This window comes from Macaca thibetana, chromosome 2, assembly GCF_024542745.1.
Source record: "Macaca thibetana thibetana isolate TM-01 chromosome 2, ASM2454274v1, whole genome shotgun sequence".
Lineage (NCBI taxonomy): Eukaryota > Metazoa > Chordata > Mammalia > Primates > Cercopithecidae > Macaca > Macaca thibetana.
The window spans coordinates 112,222,886-112,242,558 of NC_065579.1; the positions used below are offsets into that span (position 1 = coordinate 112,222,886).

The window sequence follows — 19,673 nt, forward strand, 5'->3', positions numbered from 1 at the left end:
TATCTATATATAGATATATAGATATAAGTATATCACATTTATTACATATATATCTATTATATAAATATATAATCTATAAATATATCTTATATATAATCTATAAATATAATATCTATTATTATATTTATATATTTATATGATATATATTTATATAACATCTATTATATAATTATATCTATTATATAAATATAATTATATAATATCTATTACATATATAATATCTATTATATAATAGATATAATATATCTATATATAATATATAATAGATATTATATAATATATAATAGATATATAAGTCATAGCTATTGTATAATATATATTTATATAATATCTATTATATATTTATATAATAGATATTTTATATGTAGTAGATATTATATATTTATATAATATATATAATATATTATTTAGATATTATATAATATATATTATATATTTAGATATTATATTATATATATTTTATATATGTATCTTTGGAACTGCCAAATAGTTATTTAACTCTCTCATTATAAATCCCTTTATTACATTGAACCAATATTCAGTGGACTCTTACCTATTTTGGTATATTAATTGCTGCTAAGTGTTATATAGTCAGAGAGAATCAGAACACCTGAAAATGCAGTAGGCTGTGCGAATAAAGCAATCTCTCTTTTTAATAGTATATATTGGCTGGGCACGGTGGCTCTTGCCTGTAATCCCAACACTTTGGAAGGCCGAGGCAGGCAGATCACTTGAGACCAGGAGTTCAGGACCAGCCTGGCCAACATGGAGAAAGCTCATCTCCACAAAAAATACAAAAATTAGCTGGGCATGGTAGTGTGCACCTGTAGTCCCAGCTGCTCAGGAGGCTGAGGCATGAGAATTGCTTGAACCCAGGAGGTGGAGGTTGTGGTGAGCCGATGTCATGCCACTGCACTCCAACCTGGGCTGCAGAATGAAACTCTGTCTCAGAAATAAAATAAAACAAAAATGTGTATGTTTATATAAATAACATTTTTAAAAGGAAAAATTAAAAGCTCTATTTTAGATATCATACTTGTGCAATTAAGCCATTATAAAGTATTTTTGCTGATGACCAGATTATCTTGGCTTCAGTTGGAATGAGTTTGCTCTGAGGTGTATATATTTCACATATATTCACATATATGTGTATGTGGTTGTATATATACATATGTATACATATATATGCTATCATGGATCGCTTTACAACAGGCATATGATTTCATTAGGTGATTTTGTCATTGTGCGAACATTATACATTGTACTTATATAACCTAGATGGCATAGCCTATTACACACCTAGGCTATATAGTAGAGCCTATTGATCCTAGGCTGCAAACCCATACAGCATGTTATTGTACTGCTTACTGAAGGCAGTTGTAACACAATAGTATTCGTGTTTAGAAGCATATCTAAACGTAGAAAAGGTACAGTAAAAATACAGTATAAAATATAGAAAAAGGCTGGAGGCAGTGTCATCCGAGCACTTTGGGTGACCAAGGCAGGAGGAACACTTGAGGCTAGGAGTTCAAGACCAGCCTGGTCAACATGGCAAAACCCTGTCTCTACTAAAAATACAAAAATTAGCTGGGCGTGGTGGCACATGCCTGTAGTCCCAGCTAGTCAGGAGGCTGAGACACCAGAATTGCTTGAACCCGGGAGGCAGAGTTGCAGTAAGCTGAGATCACACCCCTGCACTCCAGCCTGGATGACAGAGCAAGGCTCTGTCTCAAAAAAGAAAAGAAAAGAAAAAGATAGAAAATGATATACCTGTATAAGGCGCTTACCATCAATAGAGCTTGCAGGACTGGAAGCTGCTCTGGGTGAGTCAGTGAGTGAGTAGTAAGTGAATATGAAGGCCTATGACATTATTGTACACTACCATAGACTTTATAAACATTGTACACTTAGGCTACTTTAAATATATATTTTAAAAGTTTTTGGGGCAAGCATGGTGGCTCATGCTTGAAATCCCAGCACTTTGGATGGCTGAGGTGGGAGGATCACTTGAGACCAGGAGTTCAAGACCATCCTCAGCAACATAAGAAGGCCCCATCTGTTTTAAAAAAAAAAAAAAAAATTAAAAATATTAGCTGGTGGTTGGGTGCGGGGACTCATGCCTGTGATCCCAGCACTTTGGGAGGCCAAGGTGGGCAGATCACTTGAGGTCAGGAGTTCGAGACCAGGCTGTCCAACATGATGAAATGCCATCTCTACTGAAAATACAAAAATGAGCCAGGCGTGATGGCATTGCCTGTCATCTCAGCTACTCAGGAGGCAGAGGTGACAGAATCACTTGAACCCAAGAGGCAGAGGTTGCATTGAGCCAAGATCACGCCATTGTACTCCAGCCTGCGCAACAGAGCGAGACTCGTCTCAGAAAAAGAAAAAAAAATTAACTGGGCATGGTGGTGCGTGTCTGCATCCTAGCTATAGGGGCTGCTGAGGCAGGAGGATCACAAACTCAGGAATTTGAGATTACAGTGAGCCATCACTTAGTGACATCATCATGCAACTGCACTCCAGCCTGGGTGACAGAGCTAGACTCTGGTCTCAAGAAAAAAAAGTTTTTCTTTCTTCTATAATAAGCTAAACTTAGCTTACTATAACTTTTTTACTTTATACACTTACAAGTTTTAAAACTTCTTTGACTCTTGTATTCACACTTAGCTTAAAACACAAACACATAGTACAGCTGTTCAAAAATACTTTGTTTTTGGCCGGGCGCGGTGGCTCACGCCTGTAATCCCAGCACTTTGGGAGGCCGAGGTGAGTGGATCATGAGGTCAGGAGATCCAGACCATCCTGGCTACACAGGTGAAACCCGGTCTCTACTAAAAATATAAAAAATTAGCCGGGCATAGTGGCGGATACCTGTAGTCCTAGCTACTTGAGAGGCTGAGGCAGGAGAATGGCGTGAACCCGGGAGGCGGAGCTTGCAGTGAGCAGAGACTGTGCCACTGCACTCCAGCCTGGGCGACAGTCAGACTCCGTCTCAAAAAAAAAAAATAAAAATAAAAATTTTTGTTTCTATTCTTAAATTATAAGCTTTTTATTAAAAATGTTTTAAACTTGTTTTTACTTTTTAAACTTTTTTGTTATAAATGAAGACATAAACACACACGTTAGCCTAGGCCTACACAATATCAAGATCATCAGTATCACTCTCTTCCACCTCCACATCCTATCCCACTGAAAGGTCTCCAGGGGCAGTAACATGCATGGAGCTGTCATCTCCTGTGATAACAGTGCCTTCTTCAGGATACCTCCTAAAGGACCTCTCTGAAGGTATTTTACAGTTAACCTTTTTTTCTTTTTAGTAAGCAGAAGGAATATATAATTAACAATAAAAAGTATAGTACATGCATAAACTAATAACAGTCATAGAATACTATTATGTATTATGTACTATATATAATTATATGTGCTATACTTTTATATAACTGGCAGCACAGTAGGTTTGTTTACACCAACATCTCAAACACATGAGTAATGCCCCTTTGTGTTACAGCGTTAGGATGGCTATGATGTCACTAAGCGACAGAAATTTTTCAGCTTCATTATAATTTTTTGGGACTACTGTGTATATGCAGTCTGTAGTTGACTGAAATGTTGTTTTGTGGTGCATGACTTGTATATGTGTGTGTGTATGTATAGGTATATGTCTACATACACACTGTGTATTAGCTTTTTCTATTGTATGTTTTTAAAAACTTGCTTTTCCAAATTATGCATAAAAAGAAAACAAAAACAGGTGACTTGTTTTCTATTAGGGGAGAAGTTGCAGTTAGAGAACCTCTAATGGCGGTACTTTCAGCTCAACAAATGAGACTAAAATGATGTGGCCCATATACATAAAGTAGTCATTTCCTATTTGCAGGGAATATGTTCCATGACCCCCAGTAGATGCCTGAAATCACAGATAGTGCCAAACTCTGTATCTACTATGTTTTTTCCTATATATACACATACCTATGATAAAGTTTAACTTATAAATTAAGCATAGTAAGAAATTAACAATAATAATAGAACAATTACAACAGTATACTGTTACGTGAATAAAAGTTATGTGAATGTCAACATTCTTTCTGTCTCTCTCAGTGTATCTTGTACTGCACTATAACTGAAACTGGAAAGGGAAACCAGAGATAAGCAGGGACTGCTGTATATTTTACTAAGTACTATCAAGTGTCACATACTTTAAAATACATCAAGGGGGATGTAATATGAAAATATTTTAGAATGTGCTGAAAATTGATCACTCCTCAAAAGAATCATGATGAGCTTATTGGAATCTCTTTTGTGATTTGTAATACTAGGAGGCCTTACATCGGGAACAAATGTTGGAACAGAAGTTAGCCACGCTTCAGCGGCTACTAGCCATCACCCAAGAGGCTTCAGATACCAGTTGGCAGGTATTCCAGTTGTTTTGTATTTAAGAAACATTTAAACATAGTTTAATATTCCATACATGTTAAATAAACTAAAATGTAGCAAACAAAGACAAAGTTATTTCCTAACTAATGAACAAGTTGTTGAAAATTTAGCATTTTACAGTGGATGCTGGTCAGTTTTATGCTTTTATATCTTTTGTTGTCAGTAGCAACCTTTTTTTATATACATGTGACTTTATAATTACTCGGGTTTTACTTATGTTTAATTTTTCTTCAATAGGCTTTAATAGATGAAGATAGACTCTTATCACGGTTAGAAGTTATGGGAAACCAATTACAGGCATGCTCCAAAGTAGGTATTAATCTCAAATGTGTAAAATGAAATGCATAGTTTTTTATGTAACATCATTTCTTTGACTGTCATTTTGAGTATATGCTAAAAACTTTATACATTTCCACAATTCTTTTAAATCTTTTGTCATGAGAAATTTCAGACATCCATGTAAATAAAAATAATTATGTAATGAATACCCACATACACATCTGTCTTTTTTCTATTACAATTAATATTTCTTGAAAAAACTGGGTCATTTGTCCTCTAGAATTTCCCTCAGTCTGCATTGTTATTTAAACATTTTTTAGCACCCCTTCCCACTGCATAAATTAGTAGTTTCATCTAGAGATTTGATCTGATTTAGGTTTAGTTTTTCTTTTTGTCAACAACGCTTTATGGATGGTATTGTGTTCTTCCACCAAGGGACAACATAAAGTCTAGTTGTCTTTCTTTTTGAGATTTTATCAATCACTAATGATCCCAGCCTAGTCCATTGTTTCATTAAGGTTACAAAAATAAGGCTGGGCTCAGTGGCTCACTCCTGTAATCCCAGCCCTTTGGGAAGCTGAGGCAGGCGGATCACCTGAGCTCGAGAGTTCAAGACCAGCCTGACCAACATGGAGAAATCCCATCACTACTAAAACAAAATTAGCCAAACATGGTGGCACATGCCTGTAATCTCAGGTACTCGGGAGGCTGAGGCAGGAGAATCCCTTGAACCTGGCAGGCAGAGGTTGCAATGAGCTGAGACTGTGCCATTGCACTGTAGCCTGAGCAACAAGAGTGAAACTGTCTCAACAACAACAACCACCACAAAAAAAAGTTACAAAAATAGTGATGTAATTCTGTTATTCCTTCACTCATTTAGCTGGGTTACTTCTGTAAAGAGAAGTTTCCTTCCAGACACAGTGGCTCATGCCTGTAATCCCAGCACTTTGGGAGGCCGACGCAGGCGTATCACTTGAGGTCAGGCATTCAAAACCAGCATGGCCAACATGGCGAAACCCCATCTCTACTAAAAATACAAAGATTAGCTGGACATGGTGGTATGTACCTGTAATCCCAGCTACTCGAAAGGCTGAGACAGGAGAATTGCTTAAACCTTGGAGGGTAGAGGTTGCAGTGAGCCAAGATCGCCTCTGAACTCCAGCCTGGGCGACAGAGCGAGACGTCTCAAAAAAAAAAAAAAAAAAAAGCGGGGGCAGTTTGATACCAGTATGGGCAACATGGCAAAACCCAGTCTCTACCAAAAATTAAATTTTGCTTAGCATGGTGGTACATACCTATAGTCCTAGCTACTTGGGAGGCTTAGGTGGAAGGATCACTTGAGCCCAGGAGTTTGTGATTACAGTGAGTTATGTTTGCAGAACTGCACTCCAGCCTTGGTGACAAAGAGAGACCCTGTCTCTAAAAAAACAAAAAAAGGAAAAAACAATGGCCATTGTTTTTTGTGACTCTGGCGTCAAAAACCAAATACCAAATGTTCTTATTTATAAGTAGAAGGTAAGCTATAGTTATGCAAAGGCATACAGAGTGGTATGATGGACATTGGAGACTCAGAAGTTGGGAAAGTGAGAGGGGAGTGAGGGATGAAAAACTCCCTATTGAATACAATATACACTACTCAGGTGATGAGTGCATTAAAACCCCAGACAACAACACTACATAATTTATCCATGTAACCAAAAACCGCTTGTATCCCTAAAGCTATTGGAATAAAAAAATTTAAATAACCCTGAGGTATGTTTTTTTTTTTTTTTTTTTTTTTTTTTTTGAGACGGAGTCTCGCTCTGTCACCCAGGCTGGAGTGCAGTGGCCGGATCTCAGCTCACTGCAAGCTCCGCCTCCCGGGTTCACGCCATTCTCCTGCCTCAGCCTCCCGAGAAGCTGGGACTACAGGCGCCTGCCACCTCGCCCGGCTAAGTTTTTGTATTTTTAGTAGAGACGGGGTTTCACTGTGTTACCCAGGATGGTCTCGATCTCCTGACCTCGTGATCCGCCCGTCTCGGCCTCCCAAAGTGCTGGGATTACAGGCTTGAGCCACCGCGCCCGGCCCTGAGGTATGTTTTCTATGGGGAAAGCAAGATAAGTGATTTTCTCCCCTTATTTATTAGATTTCAGAATAATGAATTGGTTCTTTTTCATCTACCAAAGACTGGCCATGAAGTGTTTTCTTCCTTCACTTAGATTTAAACACATTTGATGTATTTAAATCTGGTGCAGTTGTTTTTCTTGTTTTAGAGACAGGGTCTTACTGTGTTGCCCAGGCTAGTCTTGAACTCCTGAGCTCATGCAGTCCTCCCATCTCGGCCTCCCAAAGTGCTGGGATTACAGGCTTGAACCACTGCGGCCAGCCTATTTTTCTTATTGATGCTCGAATTATCCCATCTTTGGTCTGTGTAAATGTCTTTCAGATTGATAGCTTCATGCTGTCATTTCAGACAAGATGTTTCAGGCTCATTTTGTACATTTCCTGCCCCAGACATGAAGTCTGCTTTTCCCCTATGGTACGCTTATTCTTTTTGTTTTAACCATTGTTTTAAAATGCTTGGTGCCTTTGAAGGTAATTGATTATTTTTGCCTACAAATGTAAATATGGGAATTTGCAGAAAATATGACAAATATAAGAGTAATTAATTTTGTATATTTTAGAGAAATTCTTAATTGCCTATAACTTTTTTTTCTATAGGAAGTGGAAATTAATATGTTTATGAAGGCATAATTTACTTATGCAACTTTTAAATACATCTTTAGTTAATACAGGGCCAGCATCATTTGTGTTTGGAGGTACCTTAATATACAATTTAAAGTATGTCATAATGTGTTAATTTTTCTCAAACAAATGCTTTAAAAAAATAACTTGTCTATAATTATAAATATATTTTATTCTAGAATCAAACAGAAGATAGTTTACGAAAGGAACTTATAGCATTACAAGAGGATAAACATAACTATGAGACAACAGCCAAAGAGTCCCTGAGGCGGGTTCTTCAGGAGAAAATTGAAGTGGTTAGAAAACTTTCAGAAGTTGAGGTATTTCAATTAAAAAAAATTACTAAATAATATTATGAGTGTTTAAAAAAATCTCAAGCATTCCAGGATACTTTAAACATGGGTATTATTATATAGTTAGGAAATATTTTCTGTCTGTCAGGTGGGAAGGAACAGTTATGCTGCTTTCATTGACAGGAATTCTCCACATAACCATGTGAGTTTTGGTACTTATGCTCCCTAGTCAATGGCTGAGGAAATAAAAACGTAACCAGGGAATCTTACTGTTTGCATTCTGCTTAGGATTCACCCTCCATACAGCAGACCATGATATGTGCTGGGGAACTGATTTCCTGTCACTTGGTTTTGCTTTGCTTCTATTTGAGGGTGGTCAGTGTAAGGCCAAGAGACTACACTTCTTGTTCTTTTTTAATTCACTCTCCAGAGAGGAAAACTAGCTGTGTCGTATATTTAGGAAGTTTAAAGGTAAATTCATCTCCAAGGTCCTTTCTAGGTCTTTAAGGAACAATGAAAATGCAATTTTTATTGCTTTGGGGGCAAAAACTCTTAATTCCTAATATAGATCATTTCTTTGAACCAATGCAAAATTACCACATACATAATGTATTACTAGAATTAGTTAAAATGCTCATCAGAAACTAAATGGTAAACATACCTTTCCTTACTACAGGTATAGTTTGTATTGCTACCTCATCCCATAGTGCCTGATTCACTGTTGTGTGATTAATTTGACATATAAAGAAAGAAAGTTACTAATTGTCTTTTAATTTTTTATTAAATTAATTGCTGGATATTATTAAACTTGCTTTCAAGGATTGATAGGCTAAAATATTTTCACAGCTAAAAGTCATACCCATTGGCCTTTCAAAAATGTAATTATATAATGGCAGCATCCTTTTCCTGCCCCTACTCTCCCTCCACTTTTCTTTTTTGTTGTTGTTGTTAATTCTTAGTTACGTTTTCTGTTTTAGTGTATACCTGAAGTAAATTGAAATTCTTTAACTCAGCTTTATAAAGTCCAGGGCAGATGTTGATTTAGAATAGTCCATAGAATTATACTTTTTATAAATTTAATTTAGAAGGAATTCTAAATAACAAATATACACTTATTCTAATTAAATTGCCTGTAAACTTGAATCGCAGCGAAGTCTGAGTAATACTGAAGATGAATGTACCCATCTGAAAGAAATGAATGAAAGGACTCAGGAAGAATTAAGAGAATTAGCCAATAAATATAATGGAGCAGTTAATGAGATTAAAGATTTATCTGATAAATTAAAGGTATGTATTTACTCTGCCTGAAAGTATGTTAAGCTAATAATCCCTAACATACTGGATAGCTTAAGGTTTTAGGTATTGCTTTAGCTAGGCATGGTGGTGGTCGCCTGTAATCCCAGCTTTTCCGGAGGCTGAGGTGGGAGAATTGCTTGAACACAGGAGACAGAGGTTGCAGCGAGCCAAGATCATGTCACTGCACTCCAGCCTGGGCGACAGAGCGATACTCCATCTCAAAGGAAAAATAAACAAACAAAAAACAGTTTGGGCTGGGTGCAGTGGCTCATGCCTGTAATCCCAGCACTTTGGGAGGCGGAAGCAGGCAGATCATGAGGTCAAGAGATTGAGACCATCCTGGCCAACATAGTGAAACCCTGTCTCTACTAAAAATGCAAAAATTAGCTGGGCATGCGCCCGTATTCCCAGCTCCTTGGGAGTATAAGACAGGAGAATCACTTGAACCCGGGAAGCAGAGGTTTCAGTGAGCTGAGATTGCGCCACTGCATTCCAGCCTGGCAACAGAGCAAGACTTCGTCTCACAAAAAAAAAAAAAAAAGTTTGAAAACCGTTGGTATAGATAGCTATTTTGAATTGATTTGCATAGTCTCCTTGAATGTGTTAAATTATGCTGAAAGTATGAAAGCAGGATGTAGGTGGTACTACATATTAAATAAGAGTTCTATAAAAGATTTTAGGTATTGCTGAATAGTTATTGATGTAAAAATTTGATAACAGTTGAAATTTATAGTGAAAAGAAGGTGTCTGTATTCCATTTAGCCCAACCTCCATTACTATAGATAATTGAAAGCCTGTAAATGCTGACATAGTTCCTCTGGATGAATATGTAGTCAGTGCTTCACAATAGACATTTTAAAAATATGTAACAGGAAGTAGATGAGAATCGGCAAACCCCATGATATTCAGATGTTTTAAAACCTAAAACTGCGTATCATTAGGCCATCTAAAAGGCACGGCCCAGCTATTTAGTGCTGTGCTGGAACAAGCCCAGAGAGAATCTGGGAATGATCTGTTCCCTTTTAGCTTTCAGGGATGCTGTTAACTCTGCTTTAGATGCCTATGAGACATTTAGAATAAGGACAGATCAGATCATAGGGTAATGATAGAGTAATGTCTAGTTGGTCCTTTAGAATCTTATAACTGAGAAAAAAAAATCTTATAACTGTTTGTGAAGATCTATCTTGATTTAATTCAAACCATGGATTGAGTGCCTAGAAGATATGTGTTTGTTAGAGAAGACCAGAGCATACCTCCTTTGGTTAACCTATGATAGTTTTCAAAGTTGGTCTTGTTAAAAGGAGATTGTCGTCGTCCATTTGTGTTGCCATAAAGGAATAGCTGAGACTGGGTAATTTATAAAGATAAGAGGTTTATTTGGGTCACAGTTCTGCAGGTTGAAGCTTCAGGCTGCTTCCACTCATGGCAGAAGGCAAAGTGGAGCTGGCACGTGTGCCATGGTGAGAGAGGAAGCAAGAGAGAGAGTCTGGGAGAGGTGCCAGGCTCTTTTTTAACAACCAGCTCTCATGGGACTAATAGAGTGAGAATTCACTCATTACCATGAGGACAGCACCAAGCCATTCATGAGGGATCTGCTCCCATAACCCAAACACCTCTCATTAGACCCCATCTCCAACATTGAGGATCAAATTTTAATGTTGAGGCTTGGAGGACAAACATCCAAACTATAGGCAGAGGTCTTTTTGAATAGTGATTGTACTGTCATCTCTTTACTGAACAATTTTGTTTAAAATTTCAGAATGTTAACATAATAGAACTTAAAAACTGAAATAATAGTAATTTTGGGGAAAAATCTTACTTTTGTCTTTAAAAATATGATTTTTTTTTCCACATTGACCCTTTACCTCTGTGTGTACTGAGCCTACTTGCTTCCTCCAAGTTTCTCTCTCCTGGGTGTTATGGAGGAGTAACCCAATGCAAATAATTTTTGACAACAAGCCTTTGTCTTTATCATCTTTACTGGTTTAGAAATGTCAGGTTAGCCGGGCACAGTGGCTCATGCCTATAATCCCAGCACTTTGGGAGGCCAAGGTGGGCTGATCACCTGAGGTCAGGAGTTCGAGACCAGCCTGATCAACATGGAGAAACCCCGTTTCTACTACTAATACAAAATTAGCTGGGTGTGGTGGCGCATGCCTGTAATCCCAGCTACTTGGGAGGCTGAAGAAGGAGAATCACTTGAACCTGGGAGGCGGAAGTTGCCTGGGCAACAAGAGTGAAACTCCGTCTCAAAAAAAAGAAAGAAAGAAATGTCAGGTTTACATATAATGTTCTGTAATATTGAACACTTCTCTTAGAAGTTTAAGTGAATAAAGGCATTCCTGGCTTAGGGCTCTTAAAACAAAGTTAGGTTTGTTAAATAACTGAATTTTCTTATTTCTCCAGGTAGCAGAGGGAAAACAAGAGGAAATCCAACAGAAAGGACAGGCTGAGAAAAAAGAATTACAACATAAAATAGATGAAATGGAAGAAAAAGAACAGGAGCTCCAGGCAAAAATAGAAGCTTTGCAAGCTGATAATGATTTCACCAATGAAAGGCTAACAGCTTTACAAGGTAAGTTAGCTAATCCAGAAATCGATTTTATTTTATTTTTTTTCTTTTTATCTGTGAAATATCTTTTTTTTTTTTTTTTTGGACTTATATTTACAGTACGGTTAGAACATCTTCAGGAGAAAGCTCTTAAAGAATGCAGCAGCTTAGGTAGGTGTCATCCAAATTTCTTACTTAAACCTGAATTTTATCCTTAAACTTTTGACCTTGTTTACTGTCTCACATTGAGTATTTTAAGGGATGTTTTATGTATTAGTTATAAAGTATCTATACTCTTTTAGGAAATTTTCTTTAAAAATATGCTTGATTGCCACCAGTGGGCACCATTGTTTTCCTTGAGATGAGTGAAATTTCTTCATCTGAGATCTTCTACCCAGGGATATTTAAATAAGAAAAGTACATGAACAGCAGGATCCCTTTTCTTTTAAGGTTCATTGGAAGGCCACTAAGCAGTTGTAGTCTTTTCTCAGAATTAATAGAAAGTGGCAAATTGAACCCTTCTAGTAAAAATAAATTTAACATGTTCTATACAATCTTAATCTTAGGAATACAGAATGCCATGGTTACACTTGAGACCATATTTAAAGTAATACTTTCTTTGATCAGGCAATGATATACTGTCTTAATCCTAGGGATACAAGTTGATGACTTCTTACCTAAAATAAATGGGAGCACAGAAAAAGGTAGTGTAAAAAACTTAAATATATATATATATATATTATGATATCATTTTAGTCTTTAAGCAGGATAAAGAGTTCAGGGTTTTAAGTATTTGGAATGAAAAGCATGCTCTCATGGATCATTGAACCCCATCATTTAAAAATCAAGCTTTCCTTTATTTTGTAAGCGTTGATGCTGTGATCAATTCTTAGATATCCCTTGTTATATGGAAATTTCAATTACTCCAATAAGAAAATGATAAAGTTCAACTTCAGCGATATATAATATAACTCTTTTTCCCCACTCTGTTTTTCAAAGAGCTGTACTACCACTTTATTTCATCAAGTTCTGCTTTCAGGGATACTTGACCCCCATTTAAAACGTTCGAGTTTATTTAACAGCTTTTTGAGCCCTTGGACATGCCATAGAAAATACTTTGTTTATCCCATCTGTTTCATTGATCAGAGAGAACAAGGTCAGTTTTTTCTGCCATCAGAAAAATTTTTTATTAATTATTGGTTCTGTGACCCTTCTTTCTGAACAGCGTGGGTTCTCTCTTGCCAAAAACATAAAACCACTATTGGTTTTCCTGTCACTACATGGGGTACTTTTTACCCAGTGGCCTCTATTATCCTTCAGTCTTGAAGATCCCTAGTCATCCTCCTTCTCTCCCCTTCCATCTAACATTAATTGAGCACCAACTGTGTGCCAGACCCTGCGCTAGGTGCTTGGAGTACAGTAGAAATAAAACTCTTTTCTGTGTTTACCAGTCTATGTGCCTTTCATCTCAGTTTTCTACAGAAGTTAGTGGAAGATATCAGAGTTGATACACAGAACTTATTAAATATTTTTTCCTTAGCCAGGCATTGTGGTGTGCACCTGTAGTCCCAACTACCCGGGAGGCTGAGGTGGGAGGGTCAGCTGAGCCCAGGAGGTTGAGGCTGCCATGAGCCATAATTGTGCCACTGCACTCCAGCCTGGGTGGCAGAGTGAGACCCTGTCTTTTTTTAAAAAAAGAAAGAAAAGAAAAGAAAAAATATTTTTTCCTCCATGTATCAGGGGATATCATAATAGTTCTTGGGCAGCAATCAAACTGGTAGAGTTAGGAGGTGGGTTTTTTGGTTCTGCTTTGGTTTGGTTTTGTTTGGTCAGTTTTTAATCAAGAACTGGCAGTATAGGCTCAGGTAACTGTGTATATGTTAGCTGCAAGGTCAAAACTTTATATTGCATATGTAATGAATTTTGAAACTCTCAAGAAAAATGTTCATTAATCATTGCAGTTTGACTATTCTATGTATGTTTTGTAAAATGCATGGACTTTTTAAAATTCCAATTTGATTGAATTTAAATTTGAGAATTTTTAAAGGTGTAGTTTATATTCATTGGGATTAAGCATATTGCTTGAGCTCAGGAGTTTCAGACCAGCCTGGGCATCATGGTGAAATTTTGTCTCTACAAAAAATACAAAAATTAGCTATGCATGGTGGCCACACGCCTGTAATCCCAGCTACTCAGGAGGCTGAGGTGGGAGGATCACTTGCGCCCAGGAGGTCAAGGCTGCAGTGAGCTGAGATCACGCCACTGCAGGCAATGGGAGTGAGACCCTGTCTCAAAAAAGCAAAATCATGTCTGGCACAGTGACTTACACCTATAATCCCAGCACTTTAGGAGGCCAAGGCGGGTGGATCACTTGAGGTCAGGAGTTCAAGACCACCAGGGTCTGGAAAACTTGGTGAAACCCTGTCTCTACAAAAAAATAGAAAAATTAGCTGGGCGTGGTGGCATGCTACTGTAATCCCAGCTACTCAGCAGGCTGAGGCAGGAGATTTGCTTGAACCTGGGAGGCAGAGGTTGCAATGAGCCCAGATTGTGCTACTACACTCCAACCTGGGCAACAGAGTGAGACTCCTGTCTCAAAAAGAAAAAAAAGAAAAAAAAAAAGCAGTCAATCAGTCATCACCCTCTTATATATATTAATAATGTTAGTATTAACCCAAGCTGGGAAACTGCTATTCATTCCTTCAATTAAGAGAATCATTTATGTACATGGAGCCATCTTTATACTATTTAGAGAGTTGTCAAATTACTGCTTCATTTTTTTACAGTTCCAATTGATTCAGATGAAAATAATAGTAGACTGCTTTCATATTGTATTAATATAATTGTTAAAGACGCCTTGATTTTAAGAATAAATATTTTAGATACTTAAAGGTAACTCCTTACTATAATTATTTTTTCCTTATTTGTGTGCTTGCTTTTTTGGTGGTGATATACTGAGTGGTATGATAGTGACTAATAGAATATTTTAAAAGAAACCAAGTGATAAATTTCTGGATATGCACCAAAACTTAGGTAAGAGTGGACTTTGGAATAAGATGGCACTTAATTCCATTCTGAATCACTTGTAATATAATAATGAACCAATTATCAAGTATCCCAGTATTACCAGTGTTCATAACCATATTATATAATTTTAACTAAATTACTCTTTAAATAATAGAGAGCCAAGTATAGTTGTAAGAGAATATTTTTAAATATCTGAAAATGTTAAAATTAATAATACTTTCAGTGAATCCCATTTTAAAAATTAAATATAATGTAGCTACTAAAAGCACAGGTTTTGTACTGTAAATTTTTTGTGTGTCTTATCTAATAAGCATAATCTGAATATATCTTAGAGAGTAAAGGACAGTGTTGTCCGAAATAAACATAAGGCTGGGTGTGGTGGATCACACCTATAATCCCAGCACTTTGGGAGGCCAAAGTGGAAGGATTGCTTGTGTCCAGGAGTTCAAGGCCAGCTTGAGCAACATAGTGAGACCTCGTCTCTATAAAAAAATTAAAAATTAACTGGGCATAGTGGTGTGCACCTGAGACCCAGCTCCTCAGGAGGCTAGATGGGAGAATCAGTTAATCCTGGGAGGTCAAGGCTGCAGTGAGTCGTGATCACATCACTGTACTCAGCCTGGGTGACAGAGTGAGACCTGTCAAAAAAATAAAAAATTAACATAATGAGAGCCATATACATAATTTTAAATGTTCTGCTGGGCAAAGTAGCTTGCTCCTGTAATCCCAGCGAGGGAGGATTGTTTGAGCCCAAAAGCTCGAAAGCTGCCTGGGCAATATAGTGAGACCCCATCTATAAAAATATTACTTGCTTTTTTTTTTTTTTTTAATTAGTGAGGTGTGGTATCATGTGCCTATAATCCCAGCACTTTGGGAGGCTAAGCAGGGAAGACTACTTGAGGCCATTAGTTTGAGACCAGCATGGGCAACATAGTGAGACCTCTGTCTCTACACAAAATTTAAAAATTAGCCAAGTGTGATCGTACACATCTATAGTCCTAGATAGTTGGGAAGCTGAGGAGGGAGGATCTCTTGAGCCCAGGAATTCAAGGTTGCAATGAACTATGATTGTACCACTGTACTCCAGCCTGGACAATAGAGTAAGACCCTGTCTTTTAATTTAAAAAAATTCTGGCGGCCACATTGTATTAGTCAGAGTTCTCTAGAGGGACAGAACTAATGGAATATATATATTATATATATAAAAGGGAGTTTATTAAGTATTAACTGACATGATCACAAAGTCCCACATAGGCCATCTTCAAGCTGAGGAGCAAGGAGAGCCAGTCTGAGTTCCAAAACTGAAGAACTTGGAGTCTGATGTTCAAGGACAGGAAGCATCCAGCACAGAAGAAAGATGTAGGCTGGGAGGCTAGGCCAGTCTCTCTTTTCACATTTTTCTGCCTGCTTATATTCTAGCCCCACTGGCAGCTGATTAGATTGTGCTCACCCAGATTAAGGGTAGGTCTGCCTTTCCTAGCCCACTGACTCAAATGTTAATCTCCTTTGGCAACACCCTCACAGACACACCCAGGATTAATACTTTGTATCCTTCAATCCATTCAAGTTGACACTCAGTATTAACCATCACACACATTAAAAATATAAAAAGCTGGGTGCAGTGGTACATGCCTGTTGTCCCAGTTACTTGGGAGGCCAAGGTGGGAGGACCCCTTAAGGCCATGAGTTTGAGGTTATAGTGCTCTGCAGTCACACCTGTGAATAACTACTGCACTTGATCCCAGACAACATAGCAAGATCCCATCTCTATAATATATATATAAACAAAACAAATTCAAATATTTTGCCTATAGCATCTAAAATATTATTTCAATGTTAATAAATATTAAAATGATTAATAAATTATTAATGAACTATTTCATATTACAATTTTCTTACTAATTCATTGAAATCATTGTACATTTGTTTTATGCTTAGGACATCTCAATTAGAGCTAGCCACTTATGAAGGGTTCAGTAACTACAGTAGCTAATGGCTATTGTATTGGATAGCATAGGTATATAAATAAAAATCCATAGGAAACTCATATATATAAATAAAATGTATTTTAATTAGAGTTGTTTTGTATCTTTTTATATTAATCTTGGATTTTATCTAAACCAGTTTAGTAAATATTTTAATGTAGAGTTCAAAGTGTGATTGTTAGCTTTGTAAGTAATAGTGGGATGTCCCTCTTTAATAAATGTCATCTTAAGTCCTTTGATATTAGTCTGAAATATGTTTCAAATATGTTTTGTAAAGTCCTTTAGCTAAGTTAAAATTTCGTTCAAAATGAGTTTATGTATATAACATGGTGATATAGTTTGAGTTTTGAAAGTGTTACCGTATCTAAAATAGGATTTATGAAAAACAACTTTCTATCTTGGCAATTACTATTATACTGAGGGCTCCTGTTTTGCTTTTTCTGGCTCCAGTTGTCAAATTCTTATTTATTAGATTTTTTTTTAATTTAAAATTTATGTTGCAGTTAGTATTTTTTTATTTTTGAGGCTATATTGTATCTCTATATAGTATTCTAGGTATGTAATGCATTGGTCTCTCCGAAGCACAAGTTTTATCAACCTTTTCCCTACATGTTTTTGTCTTACACTGATTGTGATGATAGATGGGAGGCTCTGCACACCTTGTAACTTACTAAAGCATAATGATAGATTTTAGTATAGAATTAGAGAAGATAGCTAACAGGAAGGATATAAAGAGAGAGAAGGCATGTTCGGAGTAGGTGGTGTCTGCCTGTCATGCAAAGTTGAGACGATCGAAGAGTAACGTGGCTTGAGGTGGAGGAAAGGGGAAGGAGGCTTTTATAGGGAGAGTGGTGCCAACTCATGTGTCCCCTTTGACAGACTCTAATGCTTTCACACTTTCCAAGTAGTCATTACGTCAGAATATGTTTTTAACACTTTAACTTCCAAAATCGATTTGGTAGTTTTGAAAGATATAAATACGTGTTAAAGGACATTATCCAGATTCAGAAGTAACTCTTTAAATCACAATAAAGATTATTGTAAGAAAAGGAGTGGAACTTTTATTTAACCGCTAATGTTAGGTTTTTATTGTCTCCATCCATTTTTTTAAATGAAAAATACATTCTGTTTGACTTGAGCAAAACCATTTACCAAGCTCTTACTTTGAAATGAATAGGCACTGATTTTGATCATTTGGGCAGAGATAAACAATTTAATGTTTTAATACTGTATGAGGTACAGATTAAGTGACTCAAAGGGGAAGATTATGAAATGAATATGTAAAACTTAAAACATTACATCAGTTTCTTAAAAATTTTATGGTATTACTTTATGATATTCTTAAAGTATTTACCTTTTGCCTCTTAACTAAGATGAATAACTTTGAAGAGGGAGTATTATAGAACAATCACTTGAAAATTAATTCAATAATGACAAATAAATTATTTAAGGGTATTTGTTGAGCTCTAGTGGACAAAAGATAGAAGAACCTTTAAAGTGGAAGAATCATTTTAAAACAATATATTTATGTGATTTTCTTGACCTCTTTGGATAAAAACTACACCTTTAAAAGCTAACCATTCAGTGTACAAATTAATAATAATTTTCAGTCATTTAACTCCAAAATATGTCTGCTTTAGTATCAAAATATATTGAACCTTTATTAGTCTTACTTAGTACCATGTTAATACATTTCTGTTTTCCTACCTTTGCTGTTGGTTTTCAAAGACAGCAACAAACTATATCCTTAAAGGTGTTTCTTTCTTTATTAGAGCACTTGCTTTCAAAGAGTGGCGGGGACTGCACTTTTATTCATCAATTCATAGAATGCCAGAGTGAGTACAGAGTATTTTTCACCTTGATTTTAATGAAGTCAGGGGCTAAAACTGAAAAGTGAGAGGTAAAATGAGGATCTCAATGTGTTTGTTATAGCAGAAGTGTTTAAATGGCCATCAGCAAACCTTTTCATACTATTTCTCTCTTGAGAAAAATATTTCTGTTGCATTTGCCTTCACAGATGGAGCTGAGCATTTCATATTGGCCACCATAAAAAAGAGGGAAACTTTCAAGATTATTAATTTTGAGGTTCTTAAATAAATTTCTTAGAGTAAATGAAGCCAGAAAAATAATTATTTAGTTTGGGCACTCCATTCTGAAGATGGCCCTCAGAGTAGCAGGAGCTTTTTAGAGAGGTAGTAGCGGTAGATTGTCCTACAATCTGACCTCAACTACCTACCCGTGGGAAGTTGTAAAAGGCTATCTTTAAGAATATTTTAAAGAGGCCAGGCATGGTGGCGTGCGCCTATAATCGCAGTTGCGTGGAAGGCTGAGGTGGTGGAATTGCTCGAACCTGGTAGGCCGAGGTTGCAGTGAGCCGAGATTACACCGTTGTGCTCCAGACTGGGCAACAGAGCAAGACTCTGTCTCAAAAAATATATATATTTTAAAGATAGATTGGCTTGACTGGGCACGGTGGCTCACACCTGTAGTCCTAGCACTTTGGGGAGGCCGAGGTGGGTGGATCACCTGAGGTCAGGAGTTTGAGACCAGCCTGACCAACATGGTGAAACACCGTCTCTACTAAAAATACAAAAATTAGCTGGGTGTGGTGGCAGGTGCCTGTAATCCTAGCTTCTTGGGAGGCTGAGACAGGAGAATTGCTTGAACCCAAGAGGTGGAGGTTGCAGTGAGCCGAAGACAGACAAACAAAATGATAAATTGGCTTTTGAAGTGATTTAGACAGAATTCTGAACAAAGATACCATGAATTCCTTTTTACTTGAAAGTCACAAAAGCTGCTTAAATCTATAACAATTACAAGGTTGTGATATTTTCTTGGTTTTTGTTAAGTAAAGGTCATCGTGTGTGGTAAAGATTTGTTGATAATGTCTGTGGTTTTTTCCATCAAGCAAATACTTTCTCAGGCATTCTTCTCATTCTGCTCTCCTTTCTTGGAAATGTGGTTTCCCAAGTTTTTATGCTCATAATTTCATTGTGTGAATATTCATTCATATGTGCCCCCCGCTACCCTGCCCTGCTACCTCAGGAGCACTTGGGGGTTCTAAGGGTCATACTTGGTAA

General features: G+C 36.9%; 1 protein-coding gene across 32 annotated transcripts in view; it reads left to right on the forward strand.

The window, feature by feature from the left end:
* The window catches only part of SLMAP (sarcolemma associated protein), a 180,224-nt gene that overhangs the window by 99,669 nt on the left and 60,882 nt on the right, over window positions 1-19,673 (forward strand). For 6 of the 32 annotated variants that reach the window (XM_050781118.1, XM_050781137.1, XM_050781119.1 and 3 more), the window contains exons 6-13: window positions 4,320-4,415; window positions 4,675-4,746; window positions 7,621-7,761; window positions 8,884-9,021; window positions 11,437-11,605; window positions 11,702-11,752; window positions 12,235-12,285; window positions 18,366-18,428. In XM_050781118.1, coding sequence (XP_050637075.1) covers window positions 4,320-4,415; window positions 4,675-4,746; window positions 7,621-7,761; window positions 8,884-9,021; window positions 11,437-11,605; window positions 11,702-11,752; window positions 12,235-12,285; window positions 18,366-18,428 — 781 coding nt within the window. The remainder of the gene's footprint in view (window positions 1-4,319; window positions 4,416-4,674; window positions 4,747-7,620; window positions 7,762-8,883; window positions 9,022-11,436; window positions 11,606-11,701; window positions 11,753-12,234; window positions 12,286-18,365; window positions 18,429-19,673) is intronic. The other 26 variants (XM_050781132.1, XM_050781148.1, XM_050781135.1 and 23 more) reach the window with 7 other exon arrangements.